This window comes from Gouania willdenowi, chromosome 16 (assembly GCF_900634775.1).
Source record: "Gouania willdenowi chromosome 16, fGouWil2.1, whole genome shotgun sequence".
Lineage (NCBI taxonomy): Eukaryota > Metazoa > Chordata > Actinopteri > Blenniiformes > Gobiesocidae > Gouania > Gouania willdenowi.
Window position 1 is genome coordinate 1138039 of NC_041059.1, and position 16682 is coordinate 1154720.

The 16682-nt window shown below is 39.2% G+C and overlaps 1 protein-coding gene across 1 annotated transcript; it reads right to left on the reverse strand.

Moving 5' to 3' along the window:
- Positions 1-8827: 8827 nt before the first annotated feature.
- Positions 8828-16453, reverse strand: LOC114477421 (transmembrane protein 176B-like). The gene is made up of 7 exons (XM_028469683.1): positions 16321-16453; positions 15129-15307; positions 14929-15048; positions 14357-14413; positions 13987-14229; positions 9144-9266; positions 8828-9071 (listed from the first exon to the last, which is right to left on the reverse strand). The coding sequence occupies exons 2-7, from the start codon at positions 15294-15296 to the stop codon at positions 9009-9011; spliced, it is 774 nt and encodes a 257-aa protein (XP_028325484.1). The 5' UTR covers positions 15297-15307; positions 16321-16453; the 3' UTR covers positions 8828-9008.
- Positions 16454-16682: the final 229 nt, after the last annotated feature.

Consider the following 16682-nt stretch of genomic DNA (forward strand, 5'->3'; position numbering starts at 1 on the left):
CAATTTTCTTTTACTATCCACACACTGTTATTGTTTTAAGTCAGATCAAGTGAACGGTGATATAAGGTGTTATAACGGGTACTAAAAATGGAACTGCTCCCTGGGTGCTGCACCGTAGCTGCCCACTGCTCCTCAGGGAGGGGTTAAATGCAGTAAACAAATTTTGTGTATGTAGCTTTACATATACTGTATGACAATAAAGTAAAATGTATATTCTATATTAAAATATCAGTGCCTCCAATATGGATGCGCATCCGGGTTACAGCCCAGAACGTGACGTCGGTAAAAACCCTCAATAAAATTATCTGAACCCACCCACAACAAATCTGGTTCTTGGTTGCTTTAAAAATTTATGTTTTATTTATTTACTTATTTATATATTGTCAAAAAAGCTGAAAGAGATGTTTCGTTCAAAGATGGGGAAGAAATTCAAAGAACCTGCATCATAAAAGGTTGGACCTGTGGAAACAGAAGAGGAAGTGGAGCCTGAGCAGGGGGTGGGGCTTAAAGAGTAACTAAATAAATAGTAACTAAACCCCAAAACCACCTTTTTCTACTAAATAAAACCACCAGGTATTGATGGAAAGAAAATAAAACCAATGAATGAAAACAAACTTTCTTGTAACATGTTTATTCACTGTCTTGTTGGTGTATATGTACTTGTTAATATACTTCAACCTACACCATCTTCCCAGTTCTGTTCAAGTTTCTGTTCTAAAAAAGAAACACACACACACACACACACACACAGCCAGCTGCTCGTTAACTAGAAGTGCAACACAACACGGGGACCCACAGAACAACGCTAAGTGAAACAGTTAAAAGATGCTTTGAAAGTTTAAAACCTGCCGTTGGGATTGAAGAAATAAATTAAAAAAAGACCAAGTTTTTCCTGCAGTTTGTGAGAATATATACTGTAGGACTGAACGGCTGTTTTAAGGTTTGCTTGCTTGTTCACGTTATCGAATAAAGTTTTGAAAGTTGAGGACATCTCAAAATAAATCTGGCACTCTGGTGAATGATGTTTACAATAATGTCTATCAAACCAAAATACAATCAGTTCCTACAACGCTTCACTATTACAGAACTATTTGCGATAACGTGGGGAAGAGAAAGATGAAATGAGCTCGAGTAGCTCACTATGAGATTAGCGCTAGCTTTACATCGGTAAGCATATATCATGCCATCTACAAAACAGCAGAGTTGGAATTGTCGCCCATTGTGGTTACAGATTTTTTCGGGGCATGGATTTTGTTTATCAAATTTCAGTAAACAAGACTTTTACATCAACTTTTTTAACTTTTACTGATTTTTAGAACAACCCAAAGCAGCACAAGTTGTTATTTTGACTGAAAACGATGTTAAATGATCCTGAATGTTTCACCTATATAGAACTCAATGGACAGAAAGGGGCGATTCACGTCATCAATGACCTCATTTCAACACGACGGCGTACAGACTCTGAAACGGTTAAACTAGTCTTATTTTTAAAAGTTTGTCAAACGAAAATGGTGCAAAATAATGCGTTTTGTTAAGTATAGATCTTCTAATAAGGACATTTTAAAGGTTTTAGGCCTCATTTGTAAAGACAGAGGAGGATCCCTTAAAAAACAGAAAGTGCATCTTTGACACAATGGTTGCTAGGCTGCCTGCAAAGAATTCCATTTGTGGGCGGAGCCTCCAGGTTGTCATGTGGCAGGGCTGGTTCTTTTTCTGATTTTGCCTTTCAAGTTGTACGCCTTTCAAGTTTGTACGCCTTTCAAGTTTGCAAAGAAGAAATAGAACCACATTCACACAAAGATCATAGTTGTCACAGTTTCTACACATTTGTTGGAAGTTCTCAGAAAGATACACCTTCAAAATGGCTCTGACGAGAATTATAAATTTCTTTAAGCGTAAAGAAGCTGAAGATTCTGAGTTTATCACGATGGATCAGCTAAAGAAGGTGATATTGGCGAGGAAGGAGGAGACCCTGGAGCTGAACAGTGGGATTCTGGAGAAGACGGTGGAGTGGCAGCAGCATGTTGAAGAAGAGCAGAGGAAGAGAAAGGAAGAACTGCAGCAGGAGGAGGTCCATCTGTACCAGTTCTTTGTCTCGCTGCAGGAGGACGAGCAGAAAATAGAACTGAGACAAAAGCAACTACAGCAGTTGGAGCTGAAGCTTAACAACAAGCAGGAACATCAGGAGCTCCCACAGGAGCTGATTAAGAAACAAGAGTATCTGCAGCAGGAGAAACTCCAACAGCAGGAGATTTCCCTCTTCCTGCAGGAAACACAGCTAAAGCAGGAGGAGGAGCAGCAGGACATAGAACGGAGGGAGCATCAACTTCACCAGAATAAACAGCGGCAAAAAATCCTGAAGGAGATCATCCATCGCTTTCAGCAAGACAACCGAAACAACCAGGAGCAGCTGCAGCAGCGCCTTCTGCAGACACACGTGAAGCTAGGGGAGATTGATCAGAGAGAGCTGAGGCTGCAGGAGCAACGAGAGGAGCTGAAGAACGTAATGGAGAAAGTAGAACTCCTGGCAGAAGTAAGTGAGGAGTGGGAGGTGGAAGAACAACAACAAGTGGAGAAGCTGCGTGAGATGAAGGACAAGCTCCAAGAACTGCTCTCTCAAAAGAAGAAGAAGAAAAGCTTGTCAAAAAAGCTGAAAGAGATGTTTCGTTCAAAGATGGGGAAGAAATTCAAAGAACCTGCATCATAAAAGGTTGGACCTGTGGAAACAGAAGAGGAAGTGGAGCCTGAGCAGGGGGCGGGGCTTAAAGAGTAACTAAATAAATAGTAACTAAACCCCAAAACCACCTTTTTCTACTAAATAAAACCACCAGGTATTGATGGAAAGAAAATAAAACCAATGAATGAAAACAAACTTTCTTGTAACAATGTTTATTCACTGTCTTGTTGGTGTATATGTACTTGTTAATATACTTCAACCTACACCATCTTCCCAGTTCTGTTCAAGTTTCTGTTCTAAAAAAGAAACACACACACACACACACACACACAGCCAGCTGCTCGTTAACTAGAAGTGCAACACAACACGGGGACCCACAGAACAACGCTAAGTGAAACAGTTAAAAGATGCTTTGAAAGTTTAAAACCTGCCGTTGGGATTGAAGAAATAAATAAAAAAAAAGACCAAGTTTTTCCTGCAGTTTGTGAGAATATATACTGTAGGACTGAACGGCTGTTTTAAGGTTTGCTTGCTTGTTCACGTTATCGAATAAAGTTTTGAAAGTTGAGGACATCTCAAAATAAATCTGGCACTCTGGTGAATGATGTTTACAATAATGTCTATCAAACCAAAATACAATCAGTTCCTACAACGCTTCACTATTACAGAACTATTTGCGATAACGTGGGGAAGAGAAAGATGAAATGAGCTCGAGTAGCTCACTATGAGATTAGCGCTAGCTTTACATCGGTAAGCATATATCATGCCATCTACAAAACAGCAGAGTTGGAATTGTCGCCCATTGTGGTTACAGATTTTTTCGGGGCATGGATTTTGTTTATCAAATTTCAGTAAACAAGACTTTTACATCAACTTTTTTAACTTTTACTGATTTTTAGAACAACCCAAAGCAGCACAAGTTGTTATTTTGACTGAAAACGATGTTAAATGATCCTGAATGTTTCACCTATATAGAACTCAATGGACAGAAAGGGGCGATTCACGTCATCAATGACCTCATTTCAACACGACGGCGTACAGACTCTGAAACGGTTAAACTAGTCTTATTTTTAAAAGTTTGTCAAACGAAAATGGTGCAAAATAATGCGTTTTGTTAAGTATAGATCTTCTAATAAGGACATTTCAAAGGTTTTAGGCCTCATTTGTAAAGACAGAGGAGGATCCCTTAAAAAACAGAAAGTGCATCTTTGACACAATGGTTGCTAGGCTGCCTGCAAAGAATTCCATTTGTGGGCGGAGCCTCCAGGTTGTCATGTGGCAGGGCTGGTTCTTTTTCTGATTTTGCCTTTCAAGTTTGTACGCCTTTCAAGTTTGTACACCTTTCAAGTTTGCAAAGAAGAAATAGAACCACATTCACACAAAGATCATAGTTGTCACAGTTTCTACACGTTTGTTGGAAGTTCTCAGAAAGATACACCTTCAAAATGGCTCTGACGAGAATTATAAATTTCTTTAAGCGTAAAGAAGCTGAAGATTCTGAGGTAATCACGATGGATCAGCTAAAGAAGGTGATATTGGCGAGGAAGGAGGAGACCCTGGAGCTGAACAGTGGGATTCTGGAGAAGACGGTGGAGTGGCAGCAGCATGTTGAAGAAGAGCAGAGGAAGAGAAAGGAAGAACTGCAGCAGGAGGAGGTCCATCTGTACCAGTTCTTTGTCTCGCTGCAGGAGGACGAGCAGAAAATAGAACTGAAACAAAAGCAACTACAGCAGTTGGAGCTGAAGCTTAACAACAAGCAGGAACATCAGGAGCTCCCACAGGAGCTGATTAAGAAACAAGAGTATCTGCAGCAGGAGAAACTCCAACAGCAGGAGATTTCCCTCTTCCTGCAGGAAACACAGCTAAAGCAGGAGGAGGAGCAGCAGGACATAGAACGGAGGGAGCATCAACTTCACCAGAATAAACAGCGGCAAAAAATCCTGAAGGAGATCATCCATCGCTTTCAGCAAGACAACCGAAACAACCAGGAGCAGCTGCAGCAGCGCCTTCTGCAGACACACGTGAAGCTAGGGGAGATTGATCAGAGAGAGCTGAGGCTGCAGGAGCAACGAGAGGAGCTGAAGAACGTAATGGAGAAAGTAGAACTCCTGGCAGAAGTAAGTGAGGAGTGGGAGGTGGAAGAACAACAACAAGTGGAGAAGCTGCGTGAGATGAAGGACAAGCTCCAAGAACTGCTCTCTCAAAAGAAGAAGAAGAAAAGCTTGTCAAAAAAGCTGAAAGAGATGTTTCGTTCAAAGATGGGGAAGAAATTCAAAGAACCTGCATCATAAAAGGTTGGACCTGTGGAAACAGAAGAGGAAGTGGAGCCTGAGCAGGGGGCGGGGCTTAAAGAGTAACTAAATAAATAGTAACTAAACCCCAAAACCACCTTTTTCTACTAAATAAAACCACCAGGTATTGATGGAAAGAAAATAAAACCAATGAATGAAAACAAACTTTCTTGTAACAATGTTTATTCACTGTCTTGTTGGTGTATATGTACTTGTTAATATACTTCAACCTACACCATCTTCCCAGTTCTGTTCAAGTTTCTGTTCTAAAAAAGAAACACACACACACACACACACACACACAGCCAGCTGCTCGTTAACTAGAAGTGCAACACAACACGGGGACCCACAGAACAACGCTAAGTGAAACAGTTAAAAGATGCTTTGAAAGTTTAAAACCTGCCGTTGGGATTGAAGAAATAAATTAAAAAAAAGACCAAGTTTTTCCTGCAGTTGTGAGAATATATACTGTAGGACTGAACGGCTGTTTTAAGGTTGCTTGCTTGTTCACGTTATCGAATAAAGTTTTGAAAGTTGAGGACATAGTTTCACAAAAACTTCACATTTTTACCTACTGGTTCATCACTAACATTCTTTAATTAATCACAAAGAATCCAAGGTGGAGAGTCTGTTTGCCACACATTAATCTATGGCTGGGGTTGCCAGATTTGGTGTTTTCCTGTTTATAATTAAAGCAAGTTTAAAACCTGCCTGTTTGGATTGAAGAGCTTGCTTCAGCTCTGCTAGAGGGGGGAGGGGCTCTGCTCTCTGCACTCTGTCTGCAGCAACATGGAGCCCTGTAGCAGCCGCTCTGTTAATGAAGTGTATCGGCAAAAGCAGCAGCACACATCAGCTGATGCCGATACACTTAAAACACGCAAAAATCGGTCGATGACTAGTTAGCAAGCCTCTTCGGATGCTGCTGCTGCTGAAGACGAAGCGCCGTCATAGCCACCAGCAAACGTGATATTTTCACACATTTGGCAACATCTGCCTGAAGAGCTTGTCTTTTTCTAAGTCGATTTTTTTCTGCGCCTCCTTTCCGCTTTTTGCTGCTATTCTCCATTTTCTCCTCTTTCTCTGTACAATTGATTGATTGACAGCTGAGGCCCAAGAGGGAGGGGCCCTCAGCTGTAATTGGTCCAGCGCTCAAACAATCATGAGTAATGGGCCGATATCCCAGATTTGTGGACCAATAGGTATCATGAATACCATTACTAATACCATAAGTTTAAAATAAAAGGCTCGGCCCAAAATCACCATTGAGCGTACCGCGGTGCTTCCCCCTCACCTAGGTGTACCAAGAAACTGGGAATATTCTCTAAACAATCTGAGCCCATTTTTGCTTATTTTTACCCTTTTTCTGCAACTATACCAAATCTGCCTTATTTTAACCTATTTTCATCACTTTTTTGCTCCTTTTAATGCTCTTTAACTACATTACTCCCATTTCTGACACTTCTACATCACATTTCAATACCTTCAAGGCCAGCAGAGAGAGCAGGGGCCATGGAGCCCCAGGCCACCCCCCCAGGGCTGAGCAGCCCCCAAGACGCCCCATATTCCCAAGCTGAGAGGCAGCCACCGCCCCCCGCATACACACCCGAGAAAGCCCCAAGGAGCCGAGGACCCAGCGCATCCCATCACCGACCCAAACCCGCAATCCCAACAGAAAATGTTATGGAATTTAAAAAAAACAAAAACAAAAACAAATCGATACTAGGCACTAGCATATCGATAATTGATTGTGCGAAAAATATCGCAATATATTGCCGTATTGAGATATCGTCACACTCCTAGTTTTAAAGAAACTAATGGAAGACAAAAAAGAGATGCTTTTTTTTTTCAATCACGATACCTTATTAAAGCAGCAAGCAGCGTTGAACGCGCCCTCACAACCACACGCATGTCGGGAAGTGGTGCACGTTGAGGTGTGTTGCATGTAGGGGTGTGGCAGAAATGTTAAAGTGTTGAGACGTAGCTGACCATTTTCAACCATTATATCACAAACTTTTCAGCAATGTTCTGTATAAATATGTCTATGATTTCCTTTTACCAATAGGTGGCTAATCACTGCACTCCGTAGGCACGTGTGCGCCAGACCCAATTACTGGAGAGCCTACCTCTATGCCCCACCCATTTTCGAACATACAGTGATGATGTCATCAGTCCTACCTCATCCCTGTATGTTGGCGGAGGTAATTAAATGCTTTACAAATTCTGTTAGTCCTACCTCTACAGTGATGTCATCAGTCCTACCTCTACAGTCATGTCATCAGTCCTACCTCTACATCATGATGTCATCAGTCCCATCTCTACGGTGATGTCAGTGAAACTGATAGTATTAGCCCCCCATTTTGTCATTCACATGTGCAATTCCCCCAAAATATCAAAATTTTCGCCATTCATCATTAATTGCAATTAATGCCAGATGTATAAATATTTTTCAAATACAAAAGATGAATTTGATGTTGACGTTTTTTTGTAATATTTGGTCAGTGAACTTATTTTTTTCTTTATTTATTTTCAGCCTTTGTGGATCAATCACTGTTATGGCTACGGGTGTTTTGGCATTAATGTTGTGTTATGTGGGATAAAGGTGTGTTTTGTGTGTGTGGGTGTGTCTTCAGCTGCTCACAGGTGAAAGAACTGATTGGACGGACGTGGAGAATAATGCTGAGCTCCATTGGATGGATTTTGGTCCCTCGATGAAGCCGATTGGTGAGGAACATAGGTCTCCGCCCTCATCTGTTGGCCCAACCTCCACTTCCTCTAATGCCAAGGGAGGGGTTTTTATCAGCAGCTGTTATTTAATGTCTTTGTTTGCACTCACACTTCATTTCAAATAAAAAAGACCTTTAAGTGTCTTAAAAATAATCAACATTTCAGGAAAAACCTTTATTAATTCTGACTTTTTGGATTAATGGACAGAAGATTACGCACGCATGCACACACATCCCATCACACATCCAACCAGTTCCATATTTGAAATCAATAATAAAAAAAACAAGATGACAACCAAGTTTGTCCAGAAATGAAAACATAAAATAGAAATAAAGTGAATCCAGTTTTAAGGCAACATGGAGAAATAATCAGAGGTTAAAGAGCAAACTACAACTTAGTGGTTCTCAAACTTGTGGGTCGCACACAAAGTGGGGTCATTGGGGACGTTTTAAGTGTGTCGTACGCATTAGTAAGAATTTATCATTTATAGAAAGTGCCATCCTTATCACACTACCTACAATAGGTGATAATAACTTAGTGCTTTTCAACTACACAATATTTTAAAGTTTGACAAATGTAAATTATTAAAGAAATGTAAACTTCTGTATCATTTCAAAGAGTGGCCATGTATACAACATCATCAATCCTGTTTTATGTATTACCTATAAACAACACAGGGTTTGTCTATTGTGATTGCTATAGGGGTTTATATAGTTGTTTTGTGTTTTTATCTGGTTGTGTATTTCTTCTTTTTTTGTCATTTTTGTGTGTTTTTACAGTCATTTTTGTGAATTTCCTTTGTATCTCTGCGTTCTTGTTGTAGTTCAGAATGTTTTTTGGAGTTACTTTGTGTGTTGTCCTTTGTATCTTTTTCTGTTATTTGTGTGTATTTTGCAGTTTTATTTGTTTTTTTTTGGAATCATTTTGTGGTTTTTTGTTGTATTTTGAGTCTTTCAATGTATTTTGTTGCTGTTTAATTTATTTTTCTGTATTTTTCTGTTGTTTAATTTCATTTTCTATATTTTTTTTAGTAATTTCGTGTTTTTTTTGTTGTATTTTGGAGTACTTGAATTTTTTTTGGTGTTGTTTGGTATGTTTTTCTAGTTATTTTGTGTGGTTGTTGTCCCTTTGTATCTTTTCTGTTATTTCTGGTATTTTTGTAGTCGTCCGTGTTAGTTTTTTGGAGTCATTTGTGCATTTACATTGGGACAGCCAGTTGCCCATGTCCTTAATTTGATTATTTTCCTTGATTAGTTTATGAAACCTGGAGAAGTAGAAAAGGCCTTAAACAGGCTAAGGTGTTTTCTAAGGTGCTTTCAGGCTGTTTCTGTGTGGACTTCCTCCAGCAGTGGTTTGTACTGCTCTGGATCCTCAGCGCTCTGAGGAGGAAACGTAAAACCAACGTTAACTTGTGCTCAGATCAGCCAGTGGTGGTGATGGTGAGTCGTTACCTTGTTCTGCTGCTTCTTCCTGTTCTTCATAGCTTTGATGGCCACAGCAGCAGAGCTGATGCTGATGCACAGCTGAAGAACTGAGAGGACGATCAGCACCCCGTTGATGGCGCACATCAGCATCTGATGGACACACACTTCATTCACTCTACATTCGTTGAATCACTTTTATATTTACAGATGACAAATCAGCCCATTATGGGCGATTTCACTCATCACATAAATTAAAATAAATGAATAAATAAATAAACGTGAAAAATTAAAAAAAGGTAAAATTTTAAATGAAATACAAACATATAAATATGTGGGAAAAAACACAAAAGTTAAATAATAACTTAAGATAATTAAATAAATAAATATAAAAATTAACAAATATTGTCCAAAAATTAAATATAGATATATATTAATAATACTATACTGTATATATAAATAAAAGTGGAAATACAAAGGAAAATACAAATATAATTTATTTTTATTTTCTTATATACTTTTATTCATTTATTTTTGTCTGTTGTCATTTTGTTAATTTTTGTAGTATTTTCTGTGTTTTTCATGTCTTTTACTGTATTTTTTGTGATTTTTTTGGTACATTTTAGTCTATTCTTGCTGTTGTTTTGTGTATTTTAGTATATTTTTGTGCATTTATTTTGGGGGCAGCATACAATTAGACTGAGGGCCGCATGTGGCCCCCGTGCCACCAGTTGACTATGTCAGATTTATTCTATAAATAAAAACAGATCAAATTTTTCCTTATATTCCCACATGCAGTTATGGGCCAATGAAAACAGTAAAAAAAATATAGTTTTTTTTTCATATTTCCTATGTTGTGTAGTTCCTGAGATATTGGAAGTAGGGCTGGGCGATATATCGAGATTCAAGATATATTGAAATTTCCATTTTGGTGATATGGAAAAGTTTTAGGAGATGGATTTCTGAGTGCGTTCTAACCCAGACCTTCCCCTAAACATCCACACTACAGAACTCACTCACACGTACTGTCCCTTGTAGTAGTCTGATCTATTAGGGGAAGAATTCAAATGTGTCTGGAATCGCCATATTGGAAAAATCCAATATGGCCCTCTGCGAATATCTAACATCGACCATTTATGACCAAAAATGTCTTTATTTTACAACATCAAAGTATCCTGTGTCTGTGGCATTTGGCATCAGCAAGTGTAAAGCCACAACACAGACTTTGTCACCTAAAGAGTTGTCGTATATGAGTGATTTTAAATGATTCCTCAGGCAGAATGACAGCATCAATGCTCCGAGCGGGGCTGCCCTCTTAAAATACCACCCATGTAAGTTTGGAGAAACAGAGCGTCTTTGGCCAGGTCATGTGACCTGAGAACGTTTCACATGACCAAAGGCTCTGATATACTCATGGAGCTCAGGCTTTTGCTACTACTTTTTTACTAAGTGGTGCTTTTTGGTCATTCCATCACTTTATCACTTCACTGACGCAATGAACAGCATGTGTGTGTGTGTGTGTGTGGTAGCGATGACAATGGAGAGAAGGAGAGGTCTGATCACTTCTTTTCCTTCTTCTCTGGTCGTATGTTTACAGCACGTATCATAGACAGCGCCACTTTTACGGTTTAAATGATTAACTTACAGAGTTACTAACGGATAAGTTCACGCAGAATGTAGGATTATTCAACAAGTTAACTGCTTTCATTTTGCCCAGATAAATTGAGGAAGTGTAGTACAGCCCTCTGCTGCAGCCGATTGCACTGTAGTGGGGGAGGGGCTTCTGCCTCCGCTCTACAGACAGTGAAGGATGGCAGAGTTGTCGCTTGAAGTCGCTTAAAAAGTTCAATTTTTTTCAACTTTGAGCGATGAGGTCACAATTGACCTCGTCGCTTGACGTGAAAGTTACAGGTCTAGTGCCTCTAGTGACCAAAAGTTACACAGTGTTGCTTTAACCCTGAATTGTGTTTTAGGGTTATCCCGATAATTTCTGGTTTCTATCTTGATAACTATAAACATCACGATAAATTAAAAAAAACTATAAAAAAATAAAACAATTCCCAACTGGTTCCTTACAAACACAAATAAATGTGAATACATCAACACTAGACACATTAAAAAGGCTACAATATCTGCTGACTCAGAGTTGATGAGCTGATATTTTATGGAATATATTAGTGCATGTGGATCACTCTTAGTGTTATTGTAAGTAATTAATTTATTTCCTCACTTAAAATGAAATTATTTTCGAAAAAAAAAGCATATGAAAAGCAAAAATAACTCCATCAGTGTTTTTACTGTTGCTGAATCTTGTTTCATTTATCTTATGAGTTACATAAAGTTATGATTAATAAATAACTCGCTGATTTCCTATAATTAAACCAGATCAAGCTGATGATTTAATCATTCAGTATATTTAGGTGTAATAATCTCAATAGTTACATTAATCTAATGGGATCAGCTTGTCTGTGAACACATGAAATATAATTAAAAAATATTGTGCTTCACAAGTTGGGATGAATGAATAGTGACATTATTATTTATGTTAATATTTAGTTCACAACAATGTGTGACATGTTTAGCTTTTATTCTTCTATACAAGTGTTAAATCTGACCATAAACAAATCTGTGGTTTTATGACAGTAAGACGTGTTATTTTTATTTGGTCTATTCTTATATGCAGTGGTTAGCATTAGCTATTAGCCCAGTCTGTGTGTCGGTGTGTTAGCTTAGCATAGTTAGCTTTAGTTGAGTCCAGTTCATAATGGTTGCTACAGGTTTATCTCTGTCCCCGTGTTTGTGGAACTTTGGGTGGATCTGATGGAGGAACTAGGATTGGTTCACTTTGTTGATGTTTATCTGGTTTTAACCCAGTAGTGGTTCATGATGTATCACAGCACGACAGCTTCAGGTACCCGTGACGAGCACCGCCATCTGTGTGTGTGTGTGTGAGAGCTGGGGGCGGGAGGGGTGGTGCACACCGCGGCCGCGGAGGATTCGTTGCTGAGCTGCTGTAAACAACATTCCGTTCCAGAGAATAATAAGTTGACAACAAATGGGCAGTTTTGGTCCATGGAACAAGGATTTTAGGGACATTCTTGGCTAAATTGAGGGACAAATGGCCCGTGGCCCTCGCTAATTTCCAACATGGGAATTTATCGTTTAAATCGTGGGATGACATATTCTTACCGGTGAGAATGTTTTTGACGATAAATCATAAATGATAAAATATCGCACATTTCTACTCTCCTGAGTGCAGGGATCCCTGACGTTGTAATTTTGCACCCCTACGGAGCGATGGCGCCCCCTACGTTCAGTTTCCAGCAACGTTGTATGGATTTTCTGTTGCTGTTCCTTTTTTAATCGGTACCGTTGTAATAATTGCTGCACACGTGAACACTAAAGGGACTTTCAGGCGTGCACGGGTTGTTTTACCTCTTTTTAATCTGAATAACCCAGAAACACAAATCAGCCGCACGTTTGTTTAATACAGGCGATAATGATCCCATCTTTATCTGAGGATCCAGAGGACCCCTGCCGCCACTTACATTAGCTGCCCCCGATACTGCCTGTCTTCATCCTCCGCTTGGTAACCGTAATCATTGTTTATTATAAACAGTGAGCTTCAACCAGACGCAACGTGTTCGGGCTTAAAGGTGCAGTCTGCAACTCTTAAAAGTAAGTTTTTGTCATATTTGTTAAAGCTGTCACTATGTAAGGACAGCTTTACATCAAACTAATAGTTTGTGTGAAAAAAACAGGTTGACAGAATGCAGAATGCACCGTGACCGAGCAAAAAGAACCAATCAGAGCCAGTATTGTGTTTGATGGACTGTCTGACAGCTGCTGCTCACAGGCCCCGCCCCTTTCCCAGGGCTGGAGCGCTGTCTTTTTTTACAGTGTATGGTCTGGAGGAGTAGAAGATGGAATTGGTGAGTTTTCTGCTTGAAAGGTAATTACTGCTGCTTGATTTACATAATGTTTGATTTGTAATTGTTACACTAGAACTCTGTGGTGCATGTGGTGTTTGTGTGTGCGCAGGTTGGTGTACTGTGTGCACATAGAGAGAGAGAAGCACTGCAGTAACATGCTTTTAAAAGAGCATGTTATATTACTTTGATGTTGCTGTCTGACTAACGTTAGCTTGTTAGCTCCTCTGAAGGAGGGACTTTGGAAAGTTTGGAGGCGGGGAAGAGAGCAGCGGAAAAGGAGGGGGAGAGAGGGATCTGAGAGTCGCGGACTGCACCTCTGAAGAGACACTGGCTTCATTCTGGTCGGACAGATTTGGGCCGTGTTCTCTTGAACCGGGTCTTCTTTTTTCAGCCCGATTAAAGCTCTACTGTGTGCTTCCTCCGCGTGTGTGTGTTTATTAGTGGAGGACCCATACAAAGCATGACTTAATAAAATAAACTAACTACATTCATCATCACCCTCACCAATTCAACAAATAACTTTTAGCTTTAAAGTAAAGCTGGAACAAAAATTAAAAAAAACAACAAAAAAACCCCAACTTTAGCTTTACTTCACTATTTGACCCTCGCTTGTGGGCCATGAGATCCCCCTACGCTGTGAAAGATTCCTGGTGAGAACCCTGTGTTTCTGGTCAGATTTCATTTGAATTAAAATTATGGAGATTTATTTTGTATATCGCCTTTTGAGAAAATATATTGAGATATGAGTTTTGGCCCATATCGTCCAGCCCTAATCATAAGCTGAAAATAAAAGAAAAATAAAAACACATCCCCCCCTCACAAAACTGTCAACATCTCAAAAAGTATTGATCAGATCAAACTAAATGTTTGCAGTGTGATTATTGGAACCACGGTACTAAGTTCCCGTGGTTCACTGAGACGTTCACATCCTATGAACTCACCAACATCATCCGTTTGCCCTCCAAACATTTCTCCTTCATGTCTCGCGCTTGGGGCGACAACGTGGTCGTCAAAACCCTGCGTCCTTCATCGTAGTCGTTACCGTAACGGTAGCGATAGTTGTAGTCGTACTCTGGCCTGCAGAAATCCCACAGATTAATCTGCGTGATATTGATGCTGAAGAGCACCACGGACGCAATCCCGAAAGCGGCTCCAGTCAGCTGCAGGATGATGTTGAAGAGCACCTGAAACACAAGAATGGGCTCAGATAACTCAGTGTTTGGTCAGATGTTATTTATAGAAAGAGAGGAACATCACACAACGTTTTAAAAAGATTCATTATTTGTACTGTAGGTTATAGAAACGACTCACCAAGCACGGACTGGAGAAACGCTCGGAAATGAAGCCAAAGATCCCAAATGCAATGAGCTACAGATAAAATAATGGAAAAAGGACAAAAGACAGAGATTAAGGATGTTTGGCCATTTTTTCTCTCATGTGGAATCATGGCAGTGCAAAACTAATTTACTGTAAAAACACACGAGAGACTACGAATAACAAAAAAAACACAAAGTGACTCCAAAAACACACAAAATGCCAAAAAACAAAAGAATGAAAAAGAAAAAAAATATGCAGAAAGCAACAAAAATTAACAAGAAAAAACAACAAGAAAATGACAACAAAATAACACAAAAGGAGAGAAAAAGAAACTAATACAGACAAAATAATTCCAACAACACACAAAAACACAACAAAATGACAAAATATGCAGGAAACAACAAAAATGTCAAAAAATATTTATTTTTGTTGGGTTTTTTCCTTTTTATCACAAACTTTATATTTTGATAGCACTTTGAGATGACTTTTGTTGTAATTAATGATAATAATAAAAAAGAGAAAAATAAAGTGAAACATACAATAAAAACATTATTAATAATACGTACTGATCCTCCACACCAGAAAGGGAATCCAGAGTAATCCATTTCCCACCAGGTTCCACCAGGAGTGAGGCTGAGAATCACTGAGAGAGCGATGCTGACGGCCCCCACCATCACCTGGAGAGCCTGGTATCACAGGGGGGAGGGGGCGTGGCTTAGTCTGAGCTGCAGTGTAGGGAAATAAGTGATGGCCACTCAGTACTCACCCCCAACAGATACAGGGACCTGGTCTTCAGGAACTGGGAGACCCCACAGCACAGAGGGTTGTACAGCAGGGCCTTCAGGACCTGGCACAGGGGGGGCCACACACTCTTAGGGTCAGAGGTCACGGTCAGCATGGTGACCCCTTCCGTCTTGGTCACGGTCACAGCCATTCTCGCTGCTCCTGGAAAAGGAAAGAGATGGGACGTTAAGCAGGGGCGGACTTACCGTTAGGCGAGGGGTCACACTTGCCTTGGGCCCCCCCAACTAGTAGGGGCCCCCAAAAGCCCACTCCCTAATTTTGATACCTCACAGTTGTTTTTTTGTGTGCATTTGTCTATTTTTTTAGAATATGTGTATTTTTCCTGTCTACATTATTTATTTAATTACAATTTTTTGTGCTTCTGAGTTATTTTGTGCATTTCTCTTTTAATTTGCTCATTTTTCTGTCATTCTGTGTGTTTTTGGAGTAACTGATTATTTTTGTTGTTGTTTAAAGTGTGTTTTAAATCTTTTTGTGTATCTTTCTGTCACTGTGTGTATGTGGTTTTTTTTTGGAGTATTTTTTGTGTCACATTTTGTGCATTTTTATTTTATCATGTTCATTTTTCTGTCATTTTGTGTGTTTTTACCTTTCTGGAGCCATTCTGTTTCATTTTGTTGTTGCTTTGTGACTGTATATGTGTTTTAAATCATTGTATGTACTTTTGGACACATTTTGTACGTCTGTCTGTTTTATTTCATCATGTGTATTTGTCTGGTCTTTATGTGTTTTTATTTATTTATTTTTTGGGTTTTTCAGTTGTAATTTTGTGTGCTTTGGAGTTATTTTGTGTAACATATGTTTATTTTTCTGTGTTTCAGTCGTTGTTTTGGTTGTAGTTTCCACTCCACAGGTTTGATTTAACGTTTACTTCAGAATCAAATAAAGTTGTCTCGTGCATTACAGCAAACAAGTGGTCCAACTTGTTTTAACAGTGACGTCATTCTTTTATAAAGTTCAAAATTGTCTAACTTGATCACGGATGTGGTTCAATAGAAAGCTTTTAGTGATTATGAATTAATGTTAACAGTTAAACTTAGTGATGACATTTAAAATGAGCAGAAAGTGTAAATGTTTTACTGTTTTATTATTTAAAACGAATCACCAAATAACGACACGTTACAAACAGAAGAGGTACAAAAATATCAACTTACCTTTTAAAGACAGAACTAAAGCCAAAGGTTTAGTTTCGTTGATCCGATCGTGAAACTGTGGCGCAGTTTGTTTGTGGAAACAATCACTTCCTGGTTCTTTTTCTTCTGCACTTCCTGGACGCGCACACACACACACGCACGCGCGCTTTTTTTTTAAGATGTACTTGTAATTATAAGAAAGAAACTCATAACTATTAAATAGAAAGTCATGACTTTCTTTCTCATAATTATGACTTTTTATCTCATAATCATATGACATTATATCATAACGGCCAGAAGTCAAATAATAATTATATGAGCCACATGAACAGCGCAGTTCAGTTCTTCTTTGTGTTGTTGCAGTTTTGTCCACAGTCCTCCTC